This window comes from Callorhinus ursinus, unplaced genomic scaffold (genome assembly GCF_003265705.2).
Source record: "Callorhinus ursinus isolate GAN/ISIS: 27379988/994484 unplaced genomic scaffold, GSC_fseal_2.0 scaffold10, whole genome shotgun sequence".
Classification (NCBI taxonomy): domain Eukaryota; kingdom Metazoa; phylum Chordata; class Mammalia; order Carnivora; family Otariidae; genus Callorhinus; species Callorhinus ursinus.
This window is the reverse complement of record NW_027397072.1, coordinates 27,008,775-27,034,829: the sequence shown is the minus strand read 5'-3', so window position 1 is coordinate 27,034,829 and position 26,055 is coordinate 27,008,775. Positions and strand designations below refer to the sequence as shown.

Sequence of the window (26,055 nt, the reverse complement as noted above, 5' to 3'; positions counted from 1 at the left end):
ACTACTGCTTGAGAGAAGGACAGCAGAGGGAGAAATATTTAGCTTGCAATATGATGGCCAGATAGAATTTGGAATCTGTATATAATTCCATCTTGGCACCTGCTCTATCTTACTAAAATATTCTATTCGTGTGGATCTGTACTATCAGGCTATAAGCTCCTTGGACGTAAGTTCTGTCTCTTACTCCTCTTTGGTACAGCATTGCCCAGCACACAGTAGGTACTCTATAAATGCTGGATAAATTCAACTGATGGCCCCCATATGAATAAAAGTGAAATTCAATCTCTGGTAAAAAGGGAGATGAAACAGTTCAGGAAAACTATTCATCCTCCAGTCAGAGCAATTATCAAAACAAAGTGCCCTTGTTGGCTGTGATTTATGCCTTGATTTTGTGAATGAGCAAAAGGCATTAATAATTAGAATGAGTGACAAGTGTGGCCTGGCCCTCATCTGATGCGACATCTGCTCAGTATAGAGGGACTATGAACTGGCAGAGCAGCAACCAGAAGAAGCCCTCCTGGCAAAGAATAAAGGGGGAAAAATGAGCTCTAGACCCAGATATGGTACTAACTATAACGAGCGTCTTTGAGGACTGCAGAAATGATTCTTTCTCCCCTCTCCTAGCAGAAAGGCAGTTTGCTCCTAGTCTAAATTCTTGTCCTATGAACAGCAACTGAGAGATGAAAAGTGCAGAACACTTCACCCATCCCCAGTAGTTCACCCCCAGCTAGACTTCTTCTGTGTGCTGGTGCCTAGTCCTATTGACTCTCTTATGAGCCAAGTGCTCACTAATTGCTTGTTACATTTATGTTTATGACAACACCATGCTCTGGCTTGATTTTCCAAAATGAACTTGCCAGCATAAATACTCCAGGTCCAAGATAAAACAGAATAATTAAAAACAGGCCTAGTTATCCAATTAGCTGCTCATCTCCTACTTGCATTACCAAGTTACAGAGTATATTTTCCTATTTTTCTCATACAAGGGGGCACAACAACAGGTTTTGGCTTATAAACTGAACATCTAATTTCTTTCTTCTTTTTTTTTTTGGTTTATTTATTTATTTGAGAGAGAGAGAGAGAACACAAGTGGGAGGGGCAGAGGGAGAGGCGGAGGGAATCTCAAGCAGACCCTGCGCTGGGTGCAGAGCCCAAAGTCGGGCCTGATCTAACAACCCTGAGATCAAGACCTGAGGCGAAATCAAGTCAGCCACTCAACCAACTTGCCACCCAGGCGCCCCTCAGATATCTAATTTCCAAGGGATTAACAACAGCCCCAGTGAGAGGCAGGTATGGAGAAAGGAGTGTGAGTTTAAGGGAAAGGGAAGGTCTAAGCTCAGATTGCAAAATCTGCCACTTACTAAGGCTAATCAGTAAAGTGGTAAAAACAATTCATACTTTATATGTTGTTACATTACAGAGATTATTAAAAGATTAAAATGGGAGGGGAGAGATCTCATAATTTGTTTTTAGAGAGAGAATACATGGCAGGAGTTGGAGAAGTTTCTTTCGTCACATATAAAGTCCAAAGGGAGTATCTATGTGGAGATTTGCTTCAGCGCAGTAACTACTCACAATGAAAGACTACAGGTCATTCGTTTAGCAAATATTTTGAGGAGTTACCATGTGCCAAGCCTGTGCTAGGTGTTGGGGAGACCTCTGCAAATACTACAGACATAAGTGTTCTTAAACGGCTTACAGTCTAGTAGGTGAAGTAAACCAGCAAATGGGATATCAGAGTAGTTTGGGTGCCATAGGAGCGCAGGAAAACACCCCAAATCTGGGAGGGAGGTAGCAGGGAAAGGTCACTGGGCAAAGTAATCGCCAAGGAAAAACCTGAAGAATAAGTAGGAGTGAGACAGACAACAGCACTTACAAAGGTCCTGAGGTGAAGCAATGCTGCAAAGTCAAGAAATTACAAGTAGTTTCAATCTGGTGGAATTTTGAGCACAGCCTCAATGAGCAAGTACAAAGGGGGATGAAGCAGAGATAAAAGAGTAGGGGGATAATGCAGTTAGCAATGTGAGCAGGAGTCAGATCATGAAGTGGTCTATAAACCATCCACGCTAAAGAGCTTAATCCTGGAGACAAAGGGAGTTACTGAAGAGTAGAAATGACCTGATCAGATTTATTTTTCAGGAAGATCACTCTGACTGCAGTGTAGGAAAAGAGTTTGGGAAATCTTTTACATCATATAAAAAAAAACTATTTTACTTATTTATTTTTAAAGATTGTATTTATTTATTTGACAAAGAGAGACACAGCGAGAGAGGGAACACAAGCAGGGGGAGCGGGAGAGGGAGAAGCAGGCTTCCCATGGAGCAGGGAGCCCGATGCGGGGCTTGATCCCAGGGCCCTGGGATCATGATCTGAGCCCAAGGCAGACGCTTAACGACGGAGCCACCCAGGCGCCCCTAAAGAAACTATTTTAAAAGAAACGTTCCCCGGAGTGCCTAGGTGGCTCAGTTGGTTGAGCGTCTAACTTGTAGTTTCAGCTCAGGTCATGATCTCAGGGTCCTGGGATTGAGCACCGAATTGGGCTCCCTGCTCAGCAAGGAGTCCGCTTAAGGATTCTCTCTCTCCCTCGCCTCCCCTCCCCTCAGCTCACATGCTCTCACTCTCTCTAAAATAAATAAATAAATCTTTAAAAAAAAAAAAAGAAACCTTCCCCCATCCCCCCAAAACCCAAACCAACTGCTAAAAGAATCTCAACTGTTACAGAAACATTTACTTGTAACTTAAAGGAAAACTTTTTAAGAGCTTTTGCCTACAATGATCTGCAAACATAGCAAAATAAAAGATAAGGCTATGTAATTTCAGGTAAGCCTTGTCTGTTAGGAACAAGAGAAGAAAAGAGAGGTCCTAACCCTTACCATTGCACTCCCTTTACGCCTACCTCCTGCAGGCAGCTTATACCAGCTCAATCTTTGTCTTTCATTTAGGGACCAAATTTGTGCACCAAAATAAGATTTTTGTCCATAGGTTTGGGGAAACTGCTACAAGTGTGCCAGATAACTTTAGAAAACTACATGCTAACAGATGAGAACCAGTTCTGATCACAACGTCAAGCAAAATTAATCTAAGCTATTTTGCCAATGGTCATTAAATAATGAGAATTTCTGTAAGTAACGTCTAAATTAGAAAGTCTGAGACCCTACAATAATAGGGTGCAAGCACCAGAACATAATAATTAGAATTAGATACTTTCTCGAATTTGCCTTTTAAAAATAAATTATGCCATTAAGCACTAAATGCGAGGATTCAAATTTCACAAACTTCTAGTTAAATCAAATGTGGTGACAACTACTGGCACATGACCAAATACTAAAAGAATCTCAGCTGTTTTAGAAATAAAACATTTGCTTCCAGCTTGAAGCAAAACTTTTTAGGGTCTATGGTTGAACTGATCTTCAAATATAGCATAAGAATAACAGGTAAGGGAAGTCTTTTATGTGACAAACGAAATGCTAAATCAGCCTTTAAAATAAAAAATTGGGGGGATGTTTGGCTGAAACTCACAAAAGACTTTAAGACAAAGTAAATGACTACACATTCCTAAAAATTAAGATACGTACATTTTCTAGAATAATTAGAAACATGGGAATTTATCATTAGCATAAGATAATGCTTACAAGGTCATGTGCCAATTAAAAAAACATTAATACTACAACTGCTTTAGAGGACAGAGTCAAATCTGTTCTTTGAAAGGGATCGATTCCTTATTTTTTTCTTCTGCAATTAGAGAAAGTCTCTGCTTTCCATACTTTCTAAAAATAATTACATAAATTTAGTATTTTAAAACATGCTTGGGGATCTTGGGAATCAACAACTTAATCATTTCAAAAATCACTATTTCCAAAACTACTGTAATTTTATATACAGTTCATTTATGCAGTGAGCAGCGTAAAGGACTAGCATACTGAAGAATGACACAATGGGAAATACATTAGACTGGGAATCAAGATACTCATTCACCCATTTATTCCTTTGTTAAACAGCTGAATCCTGCTTTAGTGCCAGGCCTACAGATACTAAAAAAAATATTTAAGTCCTCAAAGAAACATAATACTCTATTTCATCAAATTTGGGACACTATCAATCATAAGACTAACTCTTAACTAATAAAGAAAAAATGCTTTCAATTAAATGATGACATAATGCCTTGAATGAATCACATCAGCCTCTCATTGCTTTGATATTTTTTAAAATCTATTCAGAAAAATTTGGCAATTTTTCCTGCCTTCAATACATTGCTTGACATTTTAAATAGCAATCTTTTATATATATATATATATATATACACACACACACACACACACACACATCTCTCTACAAAACACAGCTTCATCTACTTAGGAGTGTCCTCCCTTCTTGGCTCCCATAAAGCACTTAGTTGTTATTTTTGAAGAAAAGTAAATGAAATTGTGATGATTTCTCTAAAGGCAAATGTTTATTTCCACGAATACCAAATTTACATCCCTCTACTTTGTTTTGGTCCTTTTCTGTGTGTTCAATGACATTTTTGTTTCAATGCCAAATCATAATAAAATCTGTCTTGAAGATATTCTAAATGGCAATTAAATCCACCATATGTCACAACGACACCAGGTACATAACTCTATCGAAACGATATAACTGTGACTAAGTGTGCACAGGCACAGGCAATGACAACCTACCCAGACGGCCACCGGACAGCCAGCAAGTGGAAGATACCATCAAGTGTCAGACACATTCCAAATGCAGTGAAAAAAATGTGTCTCAGAATCACAGCAGTGCGAGCAGTCAACACTCATGCAGCTCTGTGAGGAAAGGACATTTTACCTACTCGGCAGACGTTACACCATGAAAACCTGTACAGAGGTGGATTAAGTGCCTGTAGATGAGGAAACTGAGTCATGGGGAGAGGAGGTGGGCCTAAGTAACTTGCCCAATACCACGAAGCTAGCACACGGCAAGGCTAGCAGCTGAATTCCTACAGCCTGGGCCAAGAGGCTCTGCTTTGAACCATTGGGCCATGTGGCCTCTCAAGCTAATAATCAATAACCGGCTTTGTGACCTGAGGCAAATCACTAGAGACTCCTTTCCTTATTTTGAAACGGAGGGAACTGGAACAGATGATTACGGAGTTCTTTCCCAGGATGAAAATATTAAAATTCTATAATCTTCTACAGTAAAATTTTATTCCCACGCTGGTTTCTCCTTACGCTAATACAATGCAAACCTTCACTGCCATTAGTGATTAGTGAAAGGAATCTAAGTTTTACTACTGGTCTAAAATAAGACATACTTAGGAAGGTATTTAAGAAACAAACACACATGTACTTTTTTTTTTTTTTTAGGGTGATGGCAAAAAGTTGACTATAGAAATAAATGAGCCAGTGCGTGGGTTCTACTCTGTGTACTATACTTATGATAGAACTTAGTCATTTCAAAACTTAATCCAAAATTAACATATGACTTCAAGGTGTCAGTTTCAACAGATGCTCACAATGCAGAACTGCTTATTCTTTAAAAATTCTGTTCATTTATGAGGGGGAATAAAACAACAAATTAATAACAGATATAAATACTGCAACATCTTTCCTCTTGAGCCAATTTAAGGGTGGGATTAAGTGCATCACACACTTTACAATTCCTGGGCCCTAAGGAGGGTGGGGGGCCGCACCCTTTAGGTTTCTTTCTACAGGCCCAGTCAACTGTGCACCCACCCAGGTAACCTCCCTTTGGCCCCACAAACTCTGATCATCAGGGACCCACTGAGGCTTAAAATAATTCCTAATATTTCACTTTGAAGTTATCCTCAGGAGGAGAGTTAGCAAAGGAAAGAGATCAAAATACAGAGTCTTTAACACTTCCATTATTCATTCCTAAACATCATAATCATATCAGTTTTGGCCTGCTTTTCTCTTTTACATATACACATACTCGTATACACATTAAATTATTTGCCCCAACAAAAAATAAGAGAAAACATTAAAAAGATTTCTGGCAGAAAAAGTGAAAAAGAATATAAGTGAACTACTAGCAAAAGTGGGCTTAGAAAAACAAAGCAAGCAAGCAAGATGCCCCAAAACAGAAGGCTCTCATCAGTACTCAGAATATTCCTATTACATACCTTCCCGTGCTGCCCAGCTCTCTCGTAACAAATGACAACATCTTCCCACATTTCTAGCTTCTCAAATATCTGAAGGGCTGAACTTGTGCATCCCAGCTCAAAGAGAAAACGTGCAAGTTGGCGCTAAAAGAATCAAGTTAAAATAATGAACATTTCTTTATGTAAAGGGATTCCTGTTTCACTTGTGGGTGCGCTAACCTGCCATTTTTAAGGGTCTGCTTACTGTAATAAATACATCATTTCTACAGTTTGACCTCAACTAATTAGAAATTTGCAATGATTCAATACTTACCTTTACTTTAGCAAGTTTCTTTATAGAGGGCAAGGAATTAAAAAACTATAATATAGGAACTTTTCAAAACAATCAATATATCAATTTTTTCCTAAGAACTTAGAAGAACTTAAAAGCAAAATCAGCATTTGTTTCTTACCGAGAGATTCTGTGACCATCTCTGATTTGTGAAGCTGAGATCCAAAAAATCAACTTGAAAAACTCTAGTTAGAATGCCTGGTATCAAAAAGATAAGTGTTGGTGGGGATGTGGAGAAAAGGGAACCCTTGTGCACTGTTGGTGCCAATGTCAACTGGTGCAGCCACCATGGAAAACAGTCCGAAGGCTCCTCAAAAAATTAAAAATAGAACTACCAAGCGATCCAGCTTTCCCACTTCTGGGCATTTATTCAAAGAAAATGAAAATATTCACTTGAAAAAATATCTCTACCCCCGTGTTCATTATAGCATTATTTACAGTAACTGAGACATGGAAGCAGCTTAAGTGTCCATCAAGGGATGAATGGATAAAGAAATTGTAGTGTGTGTGTACACCCAACAAACACACATACACACACACTGGAATCTTATTCAGCCATAAAAAAGGAATGAAAGCTTAGCATGTGTGACAACACAGATGGACCTGGTGGGCATTATGCTAAGTGAAATAAATCAGACAGAGAAAAACAAATACAGTACAATCTGACTTACATGAGGAATCTGAAAAAATCAGATTCATAGAAACAGAACAGACTGGTGGCTGCCAGAGCTTGAGGGGTGGTGGTGAGAGAAATGGATGAAGGTGGTCAAAAAATACAAACTTCCAGTTCTAAGTAAGTTCTGAGGATCTAATGTACAGTATGCTGGCTACAGTTAATAAACTGTATTATATATTTGAAAGATGCTAGGAAAATAGATCTTAAATTTCTCATCACAAGAAAAACATCTGTAATTCTGTGAGGAGATGGATATTAACAAACTCACTGTGGTGACCATTTTACAATATACAGCTATATCAAATCATTATGCTGTACACCTAAAACGAATACAATGTTATGTGTCAGTTATATCTCAAACTGGGAAAAAATGAAATTGAACTCAAATAAACAAATAATAAAAATTCTAAGCAGTTGACATAAATGACAGAAATCTATACATTAGCACTTGTGTACTTTATTCATGAAAGCATCTCTGGGTCTTTCTAACTCAGATCTACTTAGATTTATTTAGATTCTAAAAAGCTTAACTACTTTATTTCCCAGCCTTGGCAGATAAAAAAGGAGGCAAATTGTGGTAAGGTTATTGAAAGTTAAACATATCAAAAAGTAAATATATTGGGGTGCCTGGGTGGCTCAGTAGGTTAAGCCTCCGACTTGATTTCGGCTCAAGTCGTGATCGCAGGGTCCTGGGATCGAGCCCCGCATCAGACTCCCTGCTCAGCGGGTAGCCTGCTTCTCCCTCTGCCCCTGCCCTCCCCACTCTCTTTAAATAAATAAAATCTTTAAAAAAAAAAAAAAAAGTAAATATATTGTGGTTTATAAGTGGTCCATCCTGCAGGAATAGAAAAAAATACTAGAGAGTTTTAAAAAGTGAGGTTCAGGGCGCTTGGCTGACTCAGTCAGTAGAGCACGTGACTCTTGATCTCAGGGCCATGAGTTCAAGCCCCACACTGGGTGAAGAGTTTACTTTAAAAAAAAAGTAGGTGAAGTTCTTATATAATGCATGGTTTCATATTAGTGGAGAACTGTGTTGTTTTAAATACAATTTTACTGCTCTTTCAAAATTTAATACATATTTAAGAGTTAAGAAGCCAATGGATATGAAAAATCTACATTGACAAAATTAGAAAGTAAAGTGAAATATACCTGAAAGTTATAAGCTAATATATTAAAAAAAAAATAAAGGGAATGATCTAATTCTTCTGTATGCCATGAATCTGGGGAAATTTGGCTATTTTAAGATATTTGGACATTTTAAAAAAACTGAACATAGCATATGGGAGCTGAAATAAATCTTAGTGCTCACACGGTAAGCAGTTTGTTTTTATTTATTTTTTTAAGATTTTTTTATTTATTTATTTGAAGGCAGAAGCTTAACGCCTGAGTCACCCAGGTGCCCCACATGGTAAGCAGTTTAATCTTTTCATTTAATAGATATGGCATCTAAGATGGTAGGGCTACCTAGAGGCGAAAGACTGATTATCTTTTTACAATAAACTACGCTATTACTTTTTGATCTTTAAAAATAACACATAAAGATATGGTCATTCCCTATAATGAAAGAAAAAAATGATTTAAATTGTTAAAGAGGATGTTTATCTAACCGCCTAAAGAGCCTAAAATTCACAGCTTCCTAAACAGATAAAATAAACATTTTGCCTAAATTCTATCTGAATAGTATTTAATTTTCTTAATGCTTCTGTTCAGGAATAGACTGAAAGCTACACCCTCAACGTACATGTTTTGTCGTAATAATAGCTCAGAATCTGAGACGTTTATCCACCACAAACCACACAGGACAAGGCACTTAATTTCATAGATCAGGGTCAAAAACATGTCAAAAAGTTCCAGCTATTAACACCTTCTTGATAAAGAAGGTACTCCTTTTGAGATAACATAATAAAGCTTTTTATTTGCAGGTTATATCGAGACTCCTTCAGTAAAGTGAATTCCAATGTGTAGTAAATCCCCTACTTTACTCTGTGCTTAAGAATATGACATACTCGAAGAAATCTAACCATGGGGATTCAGAGTCATTGAATGATGGGCTGGCATTTATAATTCTAAATCACTACCTATGCACGTAATCCAAAGAGAGAGGACAGGAAGCTGGCTGAAATGACGATAGTTATGAAATCATCTAGAAATTTCTGCCTGTCACCATTTCACTCTACTTAACTTCTCAGTGCCACAGCCTCCTCATCTATAAAATGGGGATATTTCACACAATTGTTGCAATAAAATAATGTGTGCAAAATGCAGAACAAAATGCATGCGTCATAATAAGTATGCAGTAAAAGCTGGTTGTTATTAGCTGGCGTAATTACAACCCAATAAAGAGATAAGGAAAGGAGGGAAACTAGACTGAAAATTGGGAGACCAGAGATCTACTTCATGAACAGCTGTGTGATCAACATCGGTAAAGTGTAGTTAACTGCACTGGGCTCAGTTTTCTTCTCTGTAATATTAAGAAACTGGACCAGGTGTCTAAGTTGCCTTCAGTGCTAAAAATTTTACAAAATAGGGGAACCACACCCATAACACAGGGGCCTGAATCTCTACCCCAAAATGGAGCTTTAGGAGCTATACTAGGTATTCCCGTATCTCAGAAAAAGAAAAGTAGTCAAGGGTATCTCAGCATATAGAGCAAGAAACAAATGCTTTACGTTGTTCTTGTAAACAACTTGGTTAAAAGGCTCATTCTCGAGCAGAAGGTCCTAACGGGGTTTTAAACATAAAGTTATTTTGAAAAGGAAAGCTTCTGTGGTTCTCCCACTACTTAATTTGAAGGATTCTATTTAATCTTGTTTTAAATTCTTTTAAAAATGTTTTAAAAGTTTAATATCACTTTAACCAAAAGAGCATTTTGAAGTAATTGGCAATTCCCAGCTAGATACTTTTATTCTTTTCACCAAAATATTTGAAAACTTCAACATAAACTGAAAAATCATCCTTTTCTAGTGTATTTATCTTCCAAAAGCAAAGTATTTTCCATACCCAATGACAAACAGCAACAAAAATACCTGAATGGCCCAGTGAGGGGGTACTTGACAGCAATAGAAAATCTTCAGACGTTCCAATACAGATGTAGTCTTATCTTCAAATTGGTCTGCAAGAGCCTTAAGAGGACATGTCATAATCAGACTCTATATGTGTAATAACTTTAAAAAAAAAAAAAGATTTTATTTATTGGGGCACCTGGGTGGCTCAGTCGTTGGGCGTCTGCCTTCGGCTCGGGTCATGATCCCAGGGTCCTGGGATCGAGCCCCCCATCGGGCTCCCTGCTCCACGGGAAGCCTGCTTCTCCCTCTCCCATTCCCCCTGCTTATGTTCCCTCTCTCGCTATGTCTCTCTCTGTCAAATAAATAAATAAAATCTTTATTTATTTATTTGACAGAGAGAGAGAGCAAAAGCAGGGGAAGCGGCAGGCAGAGGGAGAAGCAGGCTTCCCACCGAGCAGGGAGACCTACGCAGGGCTTGACCCCAGGACCCTGGAATCGTGACCTGAGCCGAAGGCAGATGCTTAACCAACTGAGCCACCCAGGCGCCCCTGTAATAACTTTTTAATATAAATAAGATTCTTATTGTAAAAGTTATACAAATGGACATATGAACAATAAAGAACACAAGTCACTTTTTCTTTTAAAGATTTTTTATTTATTCATTTGAAAGAGAGAGAGTGCGCACAAGCAGGAGGAGGGTCAGAGGGAGACGGAGAAACAGACTCTCCACTGAGCAGGGCGCCCAATGCATGGCTCGATCCCAGGACCCCGGGATCATGACCTGAGCTGAAGGCAGATGCTTAACCGACTGAGCCACCAGGTGCCCCCACAAGTCACTTTGATGAGGTCATGAAATGTGTGAATTTTTTCTTGAATTTCTTCAAATGTTTAAAAAACTTTAAAATTTTTTGGGTGTTGAGTTTGGGAAGTTCTTTATAGATCCTGGATACCAGCCCTTTATCTGTAGTGTCATTTGCAAGTATCTTCTCCCATTCTGTGGGTTGCCCCTTTGTTTTGTTGACTGTTTCCTTTGCTGTGCAGAAGCTTTTTATCTTGAGGAAGTCCCAAAAGTTCATTTTTGCTTTTGTTTCACTTAGCTTTTGGAGATGTATCCTGAAAGAAGTTGCCGTGGCCGATGTCAAAGAGGTTACTGCCTATGTTCTCTAGGATTTTGATGGATTCCTGTCTCACATTGAGGTCTTTCATCCATTTTGAGTTTATCTTTGTGTGTGGTGTTAGAGAATGGTCGAGTTTCATTCTTCTGCATGTGGCTGTCCAATTTTCCCAGCACCATTTATTGAAGAGACTGTCTTTTTTCCACTGCATGTTTTTTCCTGCTTTGTCAAAGATTATTTGACCATAGAGTTGAGGGTTCATATCTGGGTTCTCTATTCTCTTCCACTGGTCTATATGTCTGTTTTTGTGCCAGTACCATGCTGTCTTGGTGATCACGGCTTTGTAATATAGCTTGAAATCGGGCAACATGATGCCCCCAGCTTTGTTTTTCTTTTTCAACATTTCCTTGGCGATTCGGTCTTTTCTGGGATTCCATAAAGAACTTCTCAAACTCAACACCCAAAAAACAAATAATCAAGTCAAAAAATGGGCAGAAGATATGAAAAGACACTTTCCTGAAGAAGACATACAAATGGCTAACAGACACATGAAAAAACGTTCATCATCATTAGCCATCAGGGAAATTCAAATCAAAACCACATTAAGATACCACCTTACACCAGTTAGAATGGCAAAAATGGACAGGGCAAGAAACAACAATTGTTGAAGAGGTTGTGGAGAAAGGGGAACCCTCTTACACTGCTGGTGGGAATGCAAGTTGGTACAGCCACTTTGGAAAACAGTGTGGAGGTTCCTCAAAAATTTAAAAATAGAGCTACCCTATGACCCAGCAATTGCACTCCTAGGTATTTACCCCAAAGACACAGATGTAGTGAAAAGAAGGGCCATATGCACCCCAATGTTCATAGCAGCAATGTCCACAATAGCCAAACTGTGGAAAGAGCCAAGATGCCCTTCAACAGATGAATGGATAAAGAAGATGTGGTCCATATATACAATGGAATATTACTCAGCCATCAGAAAGGATGAACACCCAAACTAATGATGTAATATATGGTGATTAACATAACAATAAAAAATTTTAAAAAAAAGAAAAAAGAAAGGATGAACACCCAACTTTTACACCAACATGGATGGGACTGGAGGAGATTATGCTAAGTGAAATAAGTCAAGCAGAGAAAGTCAATTAACATATGGTTTCACTTATTTGTGGAACATAAGGAATAGTATGGAGGACATTAGGAGAAGGAAGGGAAAAATGAAGGGGGGGAAATCGGAGGGAGAGGTGAACCATGAGAGACTATGGACTCTAAAAAACAAACAGGTTTTAGAGGTGAGGGGGAAGGAGGGATGGGTTAGCCTGGTGATGGGTATTAAGGAGGGCACGTACTGCATGGAGCACTGGGTGTTATAAGAAAACAGTGGATCGTGGATCACCACATCAAAAACTAATGATGTATTACATGGTGACTAACACAACATAATAAAATTTAAAAAAAAACTTTAAAATTAACCAACATTAACATAAACATGTACATTAAAAACTTATCCAGAAAATAGTTTTTAAAACTAAGATTTCCTATAATGACTCATTTAAAGAACTAGCCTTAATTAACCAGGCTTTTTATTTTTTCTAAGAAAAACTGTTCTTTAGCTTACCTATTTCACAACCATAATTCACTTTGACAATGGCACTTGCTAATATAAGTCAGAGAAAAAATATATGAAGAACTTCATTTAGGACTATTTTCTCAGGAATAAAGTGAAAGCAAAAGGTGGGTCTATTTGGTCACAGAGAGCAATTTTTCTTCCTCTTCAGCAACAGAGTTCTAAGGTGGGACATTCATTCATGCAAGACCATCCCTGAGATACAGGACACAGCTCTGCACGGAAGGAGCCCTCTGCTGTACCGAAATACCCACACTGAATAACTGAACTCCTGAAGCTACATCAAGAAGCAGACTCTGAGAAAAGGTACCAAGGCCAACTGCAAAGTCAAAGGCTGCCACTATCCAGCAGTCAAATGACCAGTCATCGGAAGAGCTCATATATTCAGCCTCAAAGTGAATGCGGCCACACTGTGGAGTTCCTAAGCAAATGCATGTACAACGGCCCCATTACCATGATCATCTTCACCTGCTTCTTAATATGTCATTCAATTTATCATAAGGATATATATTTTGTCTGACATATACTTAGATCTTCTCTCAACTATGAATTACCATGACCTTTTCTGCATAATGCAGTACTCAAATTTTCTTTCTTTTTTCTTTTTCTTTTTTTTTGTCAGTTGACTAGTTTTCACAAGCCTATCTTATGAGGATTTCATGGTAACGAGGGGTCAATGTTAATATTCTGATGTCAGTACACATAGTGTGATCATGTGGGAGAAGGTCCTTGTATCTGAGGATGAGGAAGTATCATGTTGGCAACTTAGTTTCCAATACTTTAGGATACCAAAAAACAGTTGTACTGTACTTACAACTTTTCTGTAAGTTTGAAATTGTTTCAAATTTTTATGAAATGAATTTGTAAAATCGAAAACCTCAAAAAAAAGTAAGAGATAGCAAGTCTAATTTCCTCAGAAGAAAGAAAACAACGAGAGTCTAACATATCCCAGCACAGACCCAAGACAAGATCAGTTTCTAAGCAGGGAAACTGATCCTACCTAAATTGGAGGTTTTCTATATTTTACTAGGTGGGAGATACATTTGTTAGCCTAAGAATATCCTGTAGAATGAGAAAATACTCATTACATCACTTCTTCGACAATTCAAGATGTTATTCAATCAAGTCCGTCAGAACAAACTGAGACAGAACCAGACACTTAAACCATCTTGGTCAAAATATTTTTAAAGCTTTCTGGCCTTACTTCAGAGAAACTTAATAGCAAAAAGGTTGCATGCTTCTGCCCAAATCTGTTTAGTTGTAGGAAGGAGAGAAGAAAAACTTCTGGCTGAATACATATGGTTACAATACATAAATAAAAGGTTCACTGCATTAATTCATCAAAAGGGGGCAAATTTTTCCTTTTATCTATTTTTTTCTTAGAAAGAAAAAATAACCAATGCTTATTTAATAATAATAATACAAGCCCAAATCAACATCATAACACCTACTTTTAGGAAGTCCTAATTACATGAAAAACACTTCATTTTCAAATAAAACTCATGTTGCTTGCTGTAGGTACTGCCTCTAGCTAAAATATATCCAATGCTCAGTAAAAACTTCCTAATATATTAATGACCAGATGATCTCAGAGTATCTAAGCATCTCTGTTATTCTCAGATACTCCCCAAAATCACAAAGACCGCAGGAGAGAGATCAGAAAACCAACACTTGTCCGAGCTGGATACCATGAATAAGCCCCTGCACGAGTAGTCATGCTTCATAAGAACGTGATTAGGCCATAAGTATGTAACGATTATGACAGAATTCTCACCTATTTTTACTCCTCCACAAAATATACTTCTTCCTACTTTAATCATGACAGCCACCTAAATAAATTTAGATGTACCTATCCATAAAATTAAGAACATTAAATTAATATACAAAAGAAAAGGATGATGGGGTGCTGTTGTTTGCCTATATCCTCTACTGAATTCAAAGTACTCTTTTCTATTTGCTAATTCACTACAAAGACAGGGACATCTATAAAGCACATCTCTAGATTTCTCAGAGCAGGATTTCTTTTAGCAACTCATTCTGAAATAACTCCATTATATCTAAACAAACTGGAGTCCTTTACAGGCATGGTAAATAATTTTACTGTATACAAATAGACTCAAGTGTTTTTATAGGAAAAACCGTGCTAGTAAGTACAAGTGACCTGGATTCTGTTCTAGGTTTATCTCCAACAAGCAATCGTTAAACCACAATGGTACTCATCTATGAAAGGATCTTTGCGCTTCCAACGTTTGATGGGTATATGGCTTTATCAAAAGAGTATTTTGTTTCATTTCAAGCATTTGAGGTTTGTTGGTTAGTTATAGGCACCAATAACTGAACACAAGTTTCCTTAGAGGTAAACAAAAGGCCCAGATAGTTTGGAAGACAATGGCAGGATGTTTAGTACCAGGAGATGGAACTGAAGGAAAGTGGGGCCCCAGTTACTACTGTGTAGATCTACGTGCATGAACATGGACATGAACAGTGCACTCCGTGAGAAACTGGCCCTTTGCAAGCTTTCACATCCTCCCAGATATGTAGGTAAATGGTCTCTAATGCAGTGTCCTACCCTTGCACCATTTTCTCTTTCCAGTTTCTAAATTCATGATTTTCACACCTGAAAGTCATAGGTACCTAGTGGTAAGTTAAAACTGGTATGAGGAGATGGTCTTTAAGGGACAATGGCAATGCCAAAAACGGAGAGAGAGAAAGACAAGAAAATATACCCTAAATCAACCATTAAGAATTGGATCATTGAGAATGGAAAGCAAGACAGTATTCTCCAGGAGGGTGATGGAAGAGATGTGGATGAATGAGAAAGATGATGAGTAAGGAGTGAGGAAGAGTCTAGGGCTCTGTCCAGGGGTGGGGAAGGGCCAAGTCACAGAAAATCCAGGTGGAACCGCTGGGGCACACCAACCATGACTTCATGATGTATACACTGTTAAGATATGACACTGTTATCAAGTTTTAAGCCTCCCTTTTAATGTCATTTTCTTCCCAAATGCCACCTCAAAGCATTTATACTTTGAGTGACCTTTGAGAAAACGTACTCATGCATACGGATTCCCTAACCTCATGCAAAAACCACTCTCAAACCTTTCAGGAGCCACAGTACCACAGGTCAGGAGAGATTTCTAGGGAGTAGGGAATGAAAGAGTAAGACCACAGAAAACAATGATGTGCCTGTCTTTTCACGGCTGTCTTCAGTAGAGAAAGAACTTCCACAAAAAAACTAGGGAAGACCAAGCCTACATTTTAAAAATAGCACATGGAGAATGATTTAGTATAGAAGGACAATTCTGAACAAGGTCTGGTATGATTTAGACTTTATTTATGTGCTCATATCTAAAAGTATGGCACACATATCTTCAAAAGAACAGAGCTAGTCCCTAAGGACAGACCCTTTCATTGAAGGCTATTCATTCTTGCTAGCGTGATATCAAAGTGTTTATCATCTTTCTGAAGAGCCAAGTAAAAATTAGCCGATAATCTAAAGGGTATGACTGATCATATGCCAAATCACCTTGCTTTGTTGTACAATCTCTGTGCGCGCACGCGCGTGTGTGTGTGTGTATAAACGAGGGTTGGATTTATTATTAAAATATGTACTTAATCAAATATATCCAACAGTTGGGCTGAATACCTCCCTCTGACAGGAGTCTGCAGTCATTCAGCTATGATTTACAAATAGAATAGTCAAGCTAACTGCAGCCTCAAACCCCCAAGTCCAAGAAAATTTCCAGTAAGATCAAGGGGAATGAGAATTAGACCTATTACAAATAGTACGTATCGACAACACCATTAAACCTTGTTAGACCAACTTTACCTCATATATAGGAAACTGCAGCTCAGAGAAATAAAAATGACTTGCCCAATGTCATAAAGCTATGAAAAAAAAAGCCCGCCTGATTCCAAAGACCAAGTTGACAGCTTCATTAAAACCTTACCTTATAACTAAGAAAATTATCAGAGCTGTGAAAAAAAGCACCTTCTCAGTGAAAAAATATTCAGAACTCCATAACTGGTTTTTTTCCCCCACCTAAATCCCATAACACAGGAATCAGGGCATGGCCTGGTCAAGAACTTCACTTACTGGGGCACCTGGGTGGCTCAGTTGGTTAAGCGACTGCCTTCGGCTCGGGTCATGATCCTGGAGTCCCGGGATCGAGTCCCACATCGGGCTCCCTGCTCAGCGGGGAGTCTGCTTCTCCCTCTGACCCTCTTCCCTCTTGTGCTCTCTGTCTCTCATTCTCTCTCTCAAATAAATAAAATCTTTAAAAAAAAAAAAAAAAGAACTTCACTTACTGCTTCCTGTTCTAGACACAGAAAAGGCCTTAGTGGGTGGGCTGGTAGAAACTGGGTCTACTAATGGGGGCTGGGAGAACCTAGATATCTTTTTTTATGATTCCAGAGCAAATTGATGAACACAAAAAGACAGTTCTCAAGGAAGCCCAGAGAGCCACCTGGGAGCACTCCCCTTAGTCATACCTTAGGTCAGCAGTTCTTAACTATTTGGTTTCAGGATGCCTTTAAATCTTGGAAATTATTAGGGACTCCAAAGAGCTTTTGTTTATGTGGGCTATAATCTATCAATACTTACCATATTAGAAATTAAAACTGAGAAATATTTAAATATTTATTAATCCATTTTAAAATAAAATAACAGATGCATTATATTAACATATATAAAAATTGACAATGTCTTACGTTTTTGACATCTCTTTCAATGTCTCACATTTTAATAGACGATATCTGGATTCTCATACCTGCTTCTATAGTCAATCTGTGGCAATATGATATGTTGACTGACATCTAGGAAGAAAATTTGACCTCATACAGCTATGTGGTCGGAAGAGTATATTTACAGCTTTTTCAGTTAATTGTAGGTATGATTTTTTGATACTACACCAAAATTTAACATGTGGTGGCTTCTTAGCATTACTTGTAATGTGGAATTTTAAATCCTATCAATGAACTTTTATTTGTTACAGTAAAATCCACTGGTAAAAAAACAAACAAACAAAATAAACCACTCACTGGTCTACCTTGAACCTTGAATGGATCTTTTACAGATGCTTGATTTTTTAACATCCTGTTTTAGTCATTTGGAAAATGCACAGATCTTCCACATGTTGACATATTTCATACAATATTTAAAAAATTATATGCCTTAATATCATCAACAATCTCAGGAGAAAACTCTCATCCAAATACCTGAAGTATTGGGAAACTGTCAAGTTCATAGTTGCAGATACAAGTTTCCCAAAACGCTTTTTTTTTTCTTAAAAGCTCAAGATTTTATCATTGGTAACAAATTATTGTCACTTATTCTCCTTGAAGTGATGAGCTCACTTCATGGTTTGTTTTTCTGAGAAAATTTCTGCCAAATACCTAAGTTTGAATACCCCAAGTGTGTCAGTAGTTCTTTCAGGAAAAGATAATGTTCCATGAGCCAAGCAGGCAGCTCAGCTGTTTCCTGAGACAACCACGGTACGTTAGCCTGCAGCCCAAGTGTTTTCTAAGAACTTCCCACTTCATCGCAGAGAATATTAAAAAAGATACACTGTTCAAGGCTAAAGACTTAATAACATAATATTCACTGTTTTATCAAAGGCATTCATGAATAAAACTTTTTTTTTTTTTTGGAAACTGAATGCGTGGCAGTGAAGCATACGATGACTATCAGCACAGTTTGGCACTGCCGTCTTGATTCAGGTAAAAGCCCAGCAGTTTGACACCACCCCCCCACTTCTGCTGATTCAGTATGAACAGAGTGAAAAGGTAAATAATATCCCAGTATTATTATGGAGACAATTTTGACCTGTGGATATTCTGAAATGGTCTGGGGACCTCCAGATCCCACAAATCACCCTTTGAAAACTGCTGACTGAGAATCAGCAGATGCACTATCTTGAATGCCGTCCCCACATCCGCCCACCTCCAATTTTCTCCCCAAACTTCTCCATGCTTAGTGTTTAAAGAAATACTTAATTTGGGTGGGGGGGTGGAGCAGAGGGAGAGGAAGAGAGAGAATCTCAAGCAGGCTCCATGCCCAGTGCAGAGCCTGACACAGGGCTCAATCTCACAACCCTGAGATCATGACCTGAGCAGAAATCAAGAGTCCGATGCTTCACCGACTGAGCCACCCAGGTGCCCCGGGAAATACTTAGAAGTTCTTTTTCATCATCTCGTCTTTAAAAAATTAGGAAATGAGAACACAAATCAGCCTGTTTATAATCTGCAAGGATTGTGAGAGTGCAAAGAATAACAGACATTTATAATTAAAACCTAAGTGGAAGTTTTAAACTCCTAGCATCATCTTTTCTAAAAAAGTTAAAGTAGTTTGGGGCACCTGGGTGGCTCAGTCATTAAGTGGCTGCCTCTGGCTCAGGTCATGATCCCAGGGTCCTGGGATCGAGCCCCACATCGGGCTCCCTGCTTGGCGGGAAGCCTGCTTCTCCCTCTGCCTGCTGCTCCCCCTGCTTGTACTCTCTCTCTCTAAAAAAAAAAAAAAAAGAAAGAAAGAAAAAAACAAACTTTAAGAAGAAAAAGTTAAAGTAGTTAAATTTAATGATAAATACACAGACCTTCCTCAGTAGGTGTCAATGCAAAGCTCCTGCCCCTCAGAGCTCAATGTCAATTGGCCCCAGATTCTGTGACACTTAGTAACACTCACATCTAAGGTTCCTCCTGGCACTTGGCCTCCTGTTAAATCACAACACTGGCCTCCAGACCTTGGTAAATGCCCTTTTAGCCTCTGCTCTCTAAGTACTGGGGTGTGAGACAGAAAAACATCTGGAGCTACTAAAGTTAACAGCCGACTTCTGCCTAAGGCAGTCTTTCTCAGAAGCGCCCCTAATCACCACCCCCGTGCTGACCCCGAATCCCTGAGGGTTGGGCTGCAGAGCTCTATATTAACAAGCACCTCAGAAATGGTTCACATATTCCGGCAAGTTTGGGAAATGCTGCATAAGGCTGTTAGGATGTGCACAGAGTGTTCTCCCAGGGAAAACTGATGTGTCTATTGAGTCAACCTAATCCGACTCTGTTTACACAACTTCAGTGTGTCCCTGCCTGGAATCTAACTGGAGTTATCATTTAGTGCCACCTCTGGAAGTGGGGGTCCTTTCTTCTATCCCTTTACTAAAGCTCCTTGGCTGTTTTCTATTCTTTACATTTCTGTAACTTTCTAGGGTTTTTAATTTTTGTTTACTATTAATAATAAAGCACATTTGATGCTGCATATCACTTGTCCCACTCTTTCCTTCCACTTATTTGTGAACGCATCATTGCCTCTTTTGTACCAAACTCTTATGATGAAACCCATATCCTGGTTTCAGCCTCGCAAACCTCATGGCAGCCCCTTTGCTTGGCCTTGGCAGAAGCCAATTCTCACCCATCTGTGTGTTCTCTTCCCTCACAGTACCTCGTCCTGAGAGTGAGCATTCCATTTCCTTCCCCCGTTCACCTAAATTGCTGGCCTTGAGAGGCACAGTTCTGCAACCCAACCCTTTCTCACAAAAGCCTGTATTCACTGCTTCCTGCCTATGTTCTCAATGCCTTTCCTCTAGATGATGCCAGGTCTTATACTGATCTTTTTTCTTTTTTAAGCCAGTTCTCATAGCTTCCTTAGAACACTACAGCATGATGGATTGACCTGGAAAGAATGGACTTCAAAATCCAAGGTAGACCTGGTTTGAATTCTAGCTCAGCTATAAGACTTTAGGTAAGTCACTTAAAATTTCTGTCCTTCATTTCCCTCATTAGTAAAATGCAGATAATGCCTACATGCTAACACCCGGCATGTAAACGTTCAGCAAACAGCAGTAACTACACACAATTCTGAATGAACAGTGGTTAACCATAATCATTCGAACACTAAAAGCACAGCAACAATCACACGAGCAAATCCGAGTATACTTTTCAGTAACTTTCAAATGCTGCCAATGGTTCCCAACGCAGGTGAAGTACAGAGCGAGGACGGACATGTTTCATCTTTCAGATTTTTTAAACCACTCAATGGCATGACTTGGTATATTAAAGGTGAAGCCCTGTAATTATCCCACAGTTTTTCAATTTTCCAAGTAGTAATGACTGCTTTTAGCAAGTTATATAAAGGATCAGGTAGTTTTACTGTTTCGTATCCATACTTTTCCTCCTATAAAGAGAGGATGATAATAGCAGTCAAGGTTTATTGAGGGTTTTCTATGTGCCGGGCACTATTCCAAGCGTTTCACAAACATTAACTCATTTAATCCCTCAACATGTGTGTGAGGCAGGCACTACTTACTGCTCTCTTTGCTCTACAGATGGGAGAAACGAAGCACAAGAGGCTAAGGGGCTTAACCCTGGTATGTGATGTCTCCTCCTCTTGGACCGTAAGGTCTGTGGACAATGAAAGTTGGTGCTTTTCAGACAAGAGACATTCTGATACTGAAGCAGGCCACGAAAAGCAGAGATGGGCGAACACGGGCGAGAAAAGACAGAAAGAGAAAGAGCTGATGATCTGTTTCAGTCCCTGAATCCAGCTGCCACTGAGACTGGAGCACCCCAAGATTCCCCAGTCATTACGGCCAGTACATTTTCTTTCTTAGAGTCAGTTTGGAGGGGGATTCTGTCCCTCACAATGAAAAGACTCCTTACTGAAACATGTTCTTAAATTTTACTGAAGTATAAGGGTAAAGGGTTTGAAAAGCTCTAAACTTCATTTGTCCTTTACAGGCACCTTGTATTTAGAAGGATGTTCAAAATAAGTATAAAAATCAAATGCAACTTCTCAAGTTTTGAAGCCATACCCACTCATTAGGCAAGCCCAGTACTGCCATAGTTGGCAGAAATTACTAGACTGTGTGCCCCAAAGGGCACATACTCTCCACTCACACAAACAGTTGCACATCAAGGTCAATCAATACTAAGCCTGACAAGTACAATGCATAAGGTTGTGCTTTTATGGAGATATAAATATATATATAAATATAACAAAGCACAGGTGTATCCCAAGATGCTAAAATATGAAAGGGAAGTCTTTAATGCAGAACAAATGACTAGTCTGTAATAGAAAGAAAAAGCTTTGGTTTTTTTTTGGTATGTTGAGAAATACAGAGTAAACATATTTCTAGGTAATTAAGTAAATTCACGGACTCTAGTTCTCTTATCACTTCTAATGACCTCAAAAAGTTGTGATTTATACATGTAATTCATCATTTTTTAGGAAACCCTGTAAAGAAAAACTGACATTCCTTTATCTCTTTTCCCTCCCCTTAAAAAAATACAGCCAACCAAACTGTGAATTACTGCCTTCTGGGAATGCTGAGTTAACTTCTGTGATCATGGTGAATGCTCTGTTCCTGTTAGCTCTGGCACTGGGCAGAAGATCCGGACTAGAATGATATCAGAAAAGCTGGCCTCTACAGCTCGTGGATTACTCAAGTGCCAGATGAAAATTTATTCCTTAATTTAGCCAATTCTCAAATAGTCCTGCTAATAAGTAACTAATTCAAACATGATTTAGTTCGATTCTTTTTTTCAAATTCAACACTCAGCAAACATCCACTGAATGCCTATTCTAAGAATATAGAAATAAATGAAATAGAGAACCTGACCCCTCAAGAAGTTCACATTTTAGATGTGAAGATAGAAAGGTTTCCAAATAAAATAAAATATAATTTAGTAAATGCTAAAATATAGCTTTGGAAACATAGTCCGGGGGGTGCCTGGGTGGCTCAGTCGGTTGAGTGTCTGCCTTCAGCTCAGGTCATGATCTCAGGGTCCTGGGATCGAGCCCCGCATCGGGCTCCCTGCTCAACAGGGAGCCTGCTTCTCCCTCTCCCTCTGCAGCTCCCCACTGCTTGTGCTCGCTCTCTCTCTCTCTCTCTGTCAAATAAATAAATGAAATCTTAAAAAAAGAGAAGAAAAGAAAAGAAACACAGTTCAGAAATTAATCACACACGTGGTCAGTTGATTTTTGATTTTTTCAACAAAAGGACCAACCAGTTGGTGAGGAGAAAAGGTAAGGAGAGTTCTAACAGTCTCAGTGACAAATGATGAAGATGTTAAAGTGGTTTAATTCTCTTATTGGTTGTGGGATAAAACAACTTCAGAAATCCTTTTCTCACAAAACTCAGAATGAAGCTAAGATGGGTCAGAAGCCTGGGTCTGCTGAGGGACACCCTCCCCTTATGATATTATTTGGTTGAGGGATGGGAGGTCCCAGGTGGGCACAAATTATCCCTCGCCCCTGTGCAAATGCCAAGCAGAGTTTCCGGCACCGGATGCCACAGGACGGCATCCTATAAAGGACATCTTGATGGGAAACTGGGGGGTACTAGGGAGCTCTTACCTGCATCTGAGAACATGCCCCCAGCTTGGTATAACTAAATATTATATCCCACAGTTGGGTCCCTTACCTTCTTTCTTGCAGTCATATCCCCATCTCTTTGAGAGAACCATACACTTACATAATTATTCTAAAGTTAAGGGGCACCTGGGAGGCTCAGTCGGTTGAGTGGCTGGCTCTTGATTTTGGCCCAGGTCATGATCTCAGGGTCCTGAGATGGAGCCATGGGTCGGGCTCCTCACTCAGCAGGGAGTCTGCTTGAAGAGTCTCTCTCCCTCTCCCTCTGCCCCTTTCCCTGCTCACACACATGCATGCCCTCGCTCTCTCTCTAAAATAAATAAATCTTTAAAAAAAAAAAAAAAGTTGAGATGATCTGCATCAGCTGGCTCTCTGCCCCCAAACTACTGCACTCCTGCCAAGTGCTCTTGATGACTACAGGTAGAGGGCAATTCTGCTGTGATGCCTTGACCCAGGGTCCGTCTTTGGTCTGAGAGCAGAAAGGGAGGCCCTGTGTTAACACATCCGATGCAGAGCTAATTTTGCATATCATCAACCTCGTACACATTTCTGGACTGTTGGATCTCTTTTCCGACCCTGCTATCCCATCCTCGAAACACTCTAACCTTGTTCTTGATGAACAGGAGCCTCTTCTAAGCACTCTAAGCCTTCTGTATCTGTAGCAGTCACCCTAAGTTCAACGATCTAAGAAAACCTCACAAATTGTTTAGTTCACCTGTTGGGTTGTCATGCTGGTGAAGGTGACCCAAGATTCTAGGCTATGACTTCATGACTTACTACCACTGGCTGATGCTTCGGACAATCACTGAGAGAAGGTCTTCCTCATGGAGGTCTCTCTATCTCTTGTGACTGGCTCTTCACTAGGGATCTTGGTACTGCTACTACTCCTCTGGATACCATCTCTGGCCCCTAGGCTGAAGCATACTGCTTGCTTGCACCATCTAGGAGATGCTGTCCAGACCTTACATGTCTTGTCAGAGGAAAGGAATAAGGGAATAGAGCAAGAGGATATATGGGGCCTATCTGAAAAGAGAAGCATCTCTGTTATAACATCAATTACCTCAGATCCAGAGTTTAAGGCCCTAGGGGAAGGTGTAGAGGGAAGATTTTTGGCAACCTTAACGAAGCCTGCCAGTTAGACACACCCTGGCCAGGTGTGCAGTATGTAGTCAGCCCTTCCATTACAGGAAAAGGCCTCTCAGACAAAGAAACCCATATAACCGCAGAGGGAGCTCACATTAACCGCTAATACAATGAACACTGGTAATCATCAAGAAGTTAAGGATAAGCAATATCAAGAAGAGAAAGGCCAAGACGAACATATAAAACGATTTACTATTGAGGAGAGGGAATTCATGGAAAGAAGAGAATTTTTTAAAATTCTAATTAACAATGTGCAAAGAGGGGCGCCTGGGTGGCTCAGTCATTAAGCGTCTGCCTTTGGCTCAGGTCATGGTCCCAGGGTTCTGGGATTGAGCCCCACATCGGGCTCCCTGCTCAGCGGGAAGCCTGCTTCTCCCTCTTCCACTCCCCCTGCTTGCCTGCTTGTGTTCCCTCTCTCACTGTGTCTCTTGCTGTCAAATAAATAAATAAAATCTTTAAAAAATATATGCAAAATTAAATGAGCTATCACATCAATAAAACAAGAAAAGCGTATTAGAAAAAACAGCAATCAGAAAAATACAGAATTCCTGAAAATTAAAAATAATTGTCAAGTATTATTTTTATTTATTTTTTTAAGACAATTTTCTTTTTTTTAAAGATTTATTTATTTATTTATTTGACAGAGAGAATGAGATAGAGAGAGAGAGCATGAGAGGGGGTAGGGTCAGAGGGAGAAGTAGACTCCCTGCTCAGGGAAGTCTGATCAGGGAGCCTGATGTGGGACTCGATCCCAGGACTCCAGGATCATGACCTGAGCCGAAGGCAGTCGCTTAACCAACTGAGCCACCCAGGCGCCCTCAAGTATTACTTTTAATGAAATAAAGGGAATTAACAGTAAACTAATCTTTTTTTTTAAGATTTTTATTTATTTATTTAACAGAGATAGAGAGAGAGCACAAGTAGGCTGAGCAGCAGACAGAGGGGGAGGGAGAAGCAGGCTCTCCGCTGAGCAGGGAGCCCGATGTGGGGCTTGATCCCAGGACCCTGGGATCATGACCTGAGCCGAAGGCAGATGCTTAACCGACTGAGCTACTAGGCACCCCAAGAGTAGACTAATCTTGATAAGCACTGAGAAAAAATGTACAGAATTGTTGAATCACTATATTATATACCTGCAAATAATTACAAAAAAAAAGAGAAAGAAGGAAAAAAAAGAATTATCAAAATAAAAAATTACAAGGATAGACTTAGGAATTAGGCTAATGATCAAAACTAGTGATATAAGAAAAAAAGGTCAAAGAAATCTCCCACAACATCAAGCAAAAATAGAAAAAGAAAAAGCACAACATAAAGAGTCAAAGAAGATAAATTCAGGAGGTCTCACATAAGCTTATTAAAATTCCTACTGCAGAACTGAAATAGAGAAAAAGGCTTTAAAAAAAATGGAGACGTATAATTAAAGAAATAATGGAAGAAAATACCCTCGAACTACAGAGACATGGCTGTTCACATTTAAAGAACCCAATAAGTACTCCAAGAGAATAACAATAGTTAGGACATTTGTTAAGCACCTCCTTCCTGAGAGACACTGTTCTAAATACTAACTTATACAATCCTCATAGTAAGTATATTTATCTCATTATACACATGAAGAAACTGAGGCACCAAGAGGTTAAGTAGCTTGTGCAAGGCAGCAGCAGCTCACACACAGTAGAGCTTGGGTCTGACACCAGGCAGCTCACA

At 39.3% G+C, this 26,055-nt stretch overlaps 1 protein-coding gene across 3 annotated transcripts in view; it reads right to left on the bottom strand.

Annotated features, from left to right (window-relative positions):
• TTC27 (tetratricopeptide repeat domain 27) overlaps positions 1 to 26,055 on the bottom strand; it is a 169,398-nt gene that overhangs the window by 61,592 nt on the left and 81,751 nt on the right. For 2 of the 3 annotated variants that reach the window (XM_025868026.2, XM_073897247.1), the window contains 2 exons: positions 10,128 to 10,223; positions 6,116 to 6,238 (listed from right to left, as the gene is read on the bottom strand). The exons of the other annotated variant lie outside the window; for it this stretch is intronic. In XM_025868026.2, coding sequence (XP_025723811.1) covers positions 6,116 to 6,238; positions 10,128 to 10,223 — 219 coding nt within the window. The remainder of the gene's footprint in view (positions 1 to 6,115; positions 6,239 to 10,127; positions 10,224 to 26,055) is intronic. 3 annotated transcript variants of the gene reach the window in all.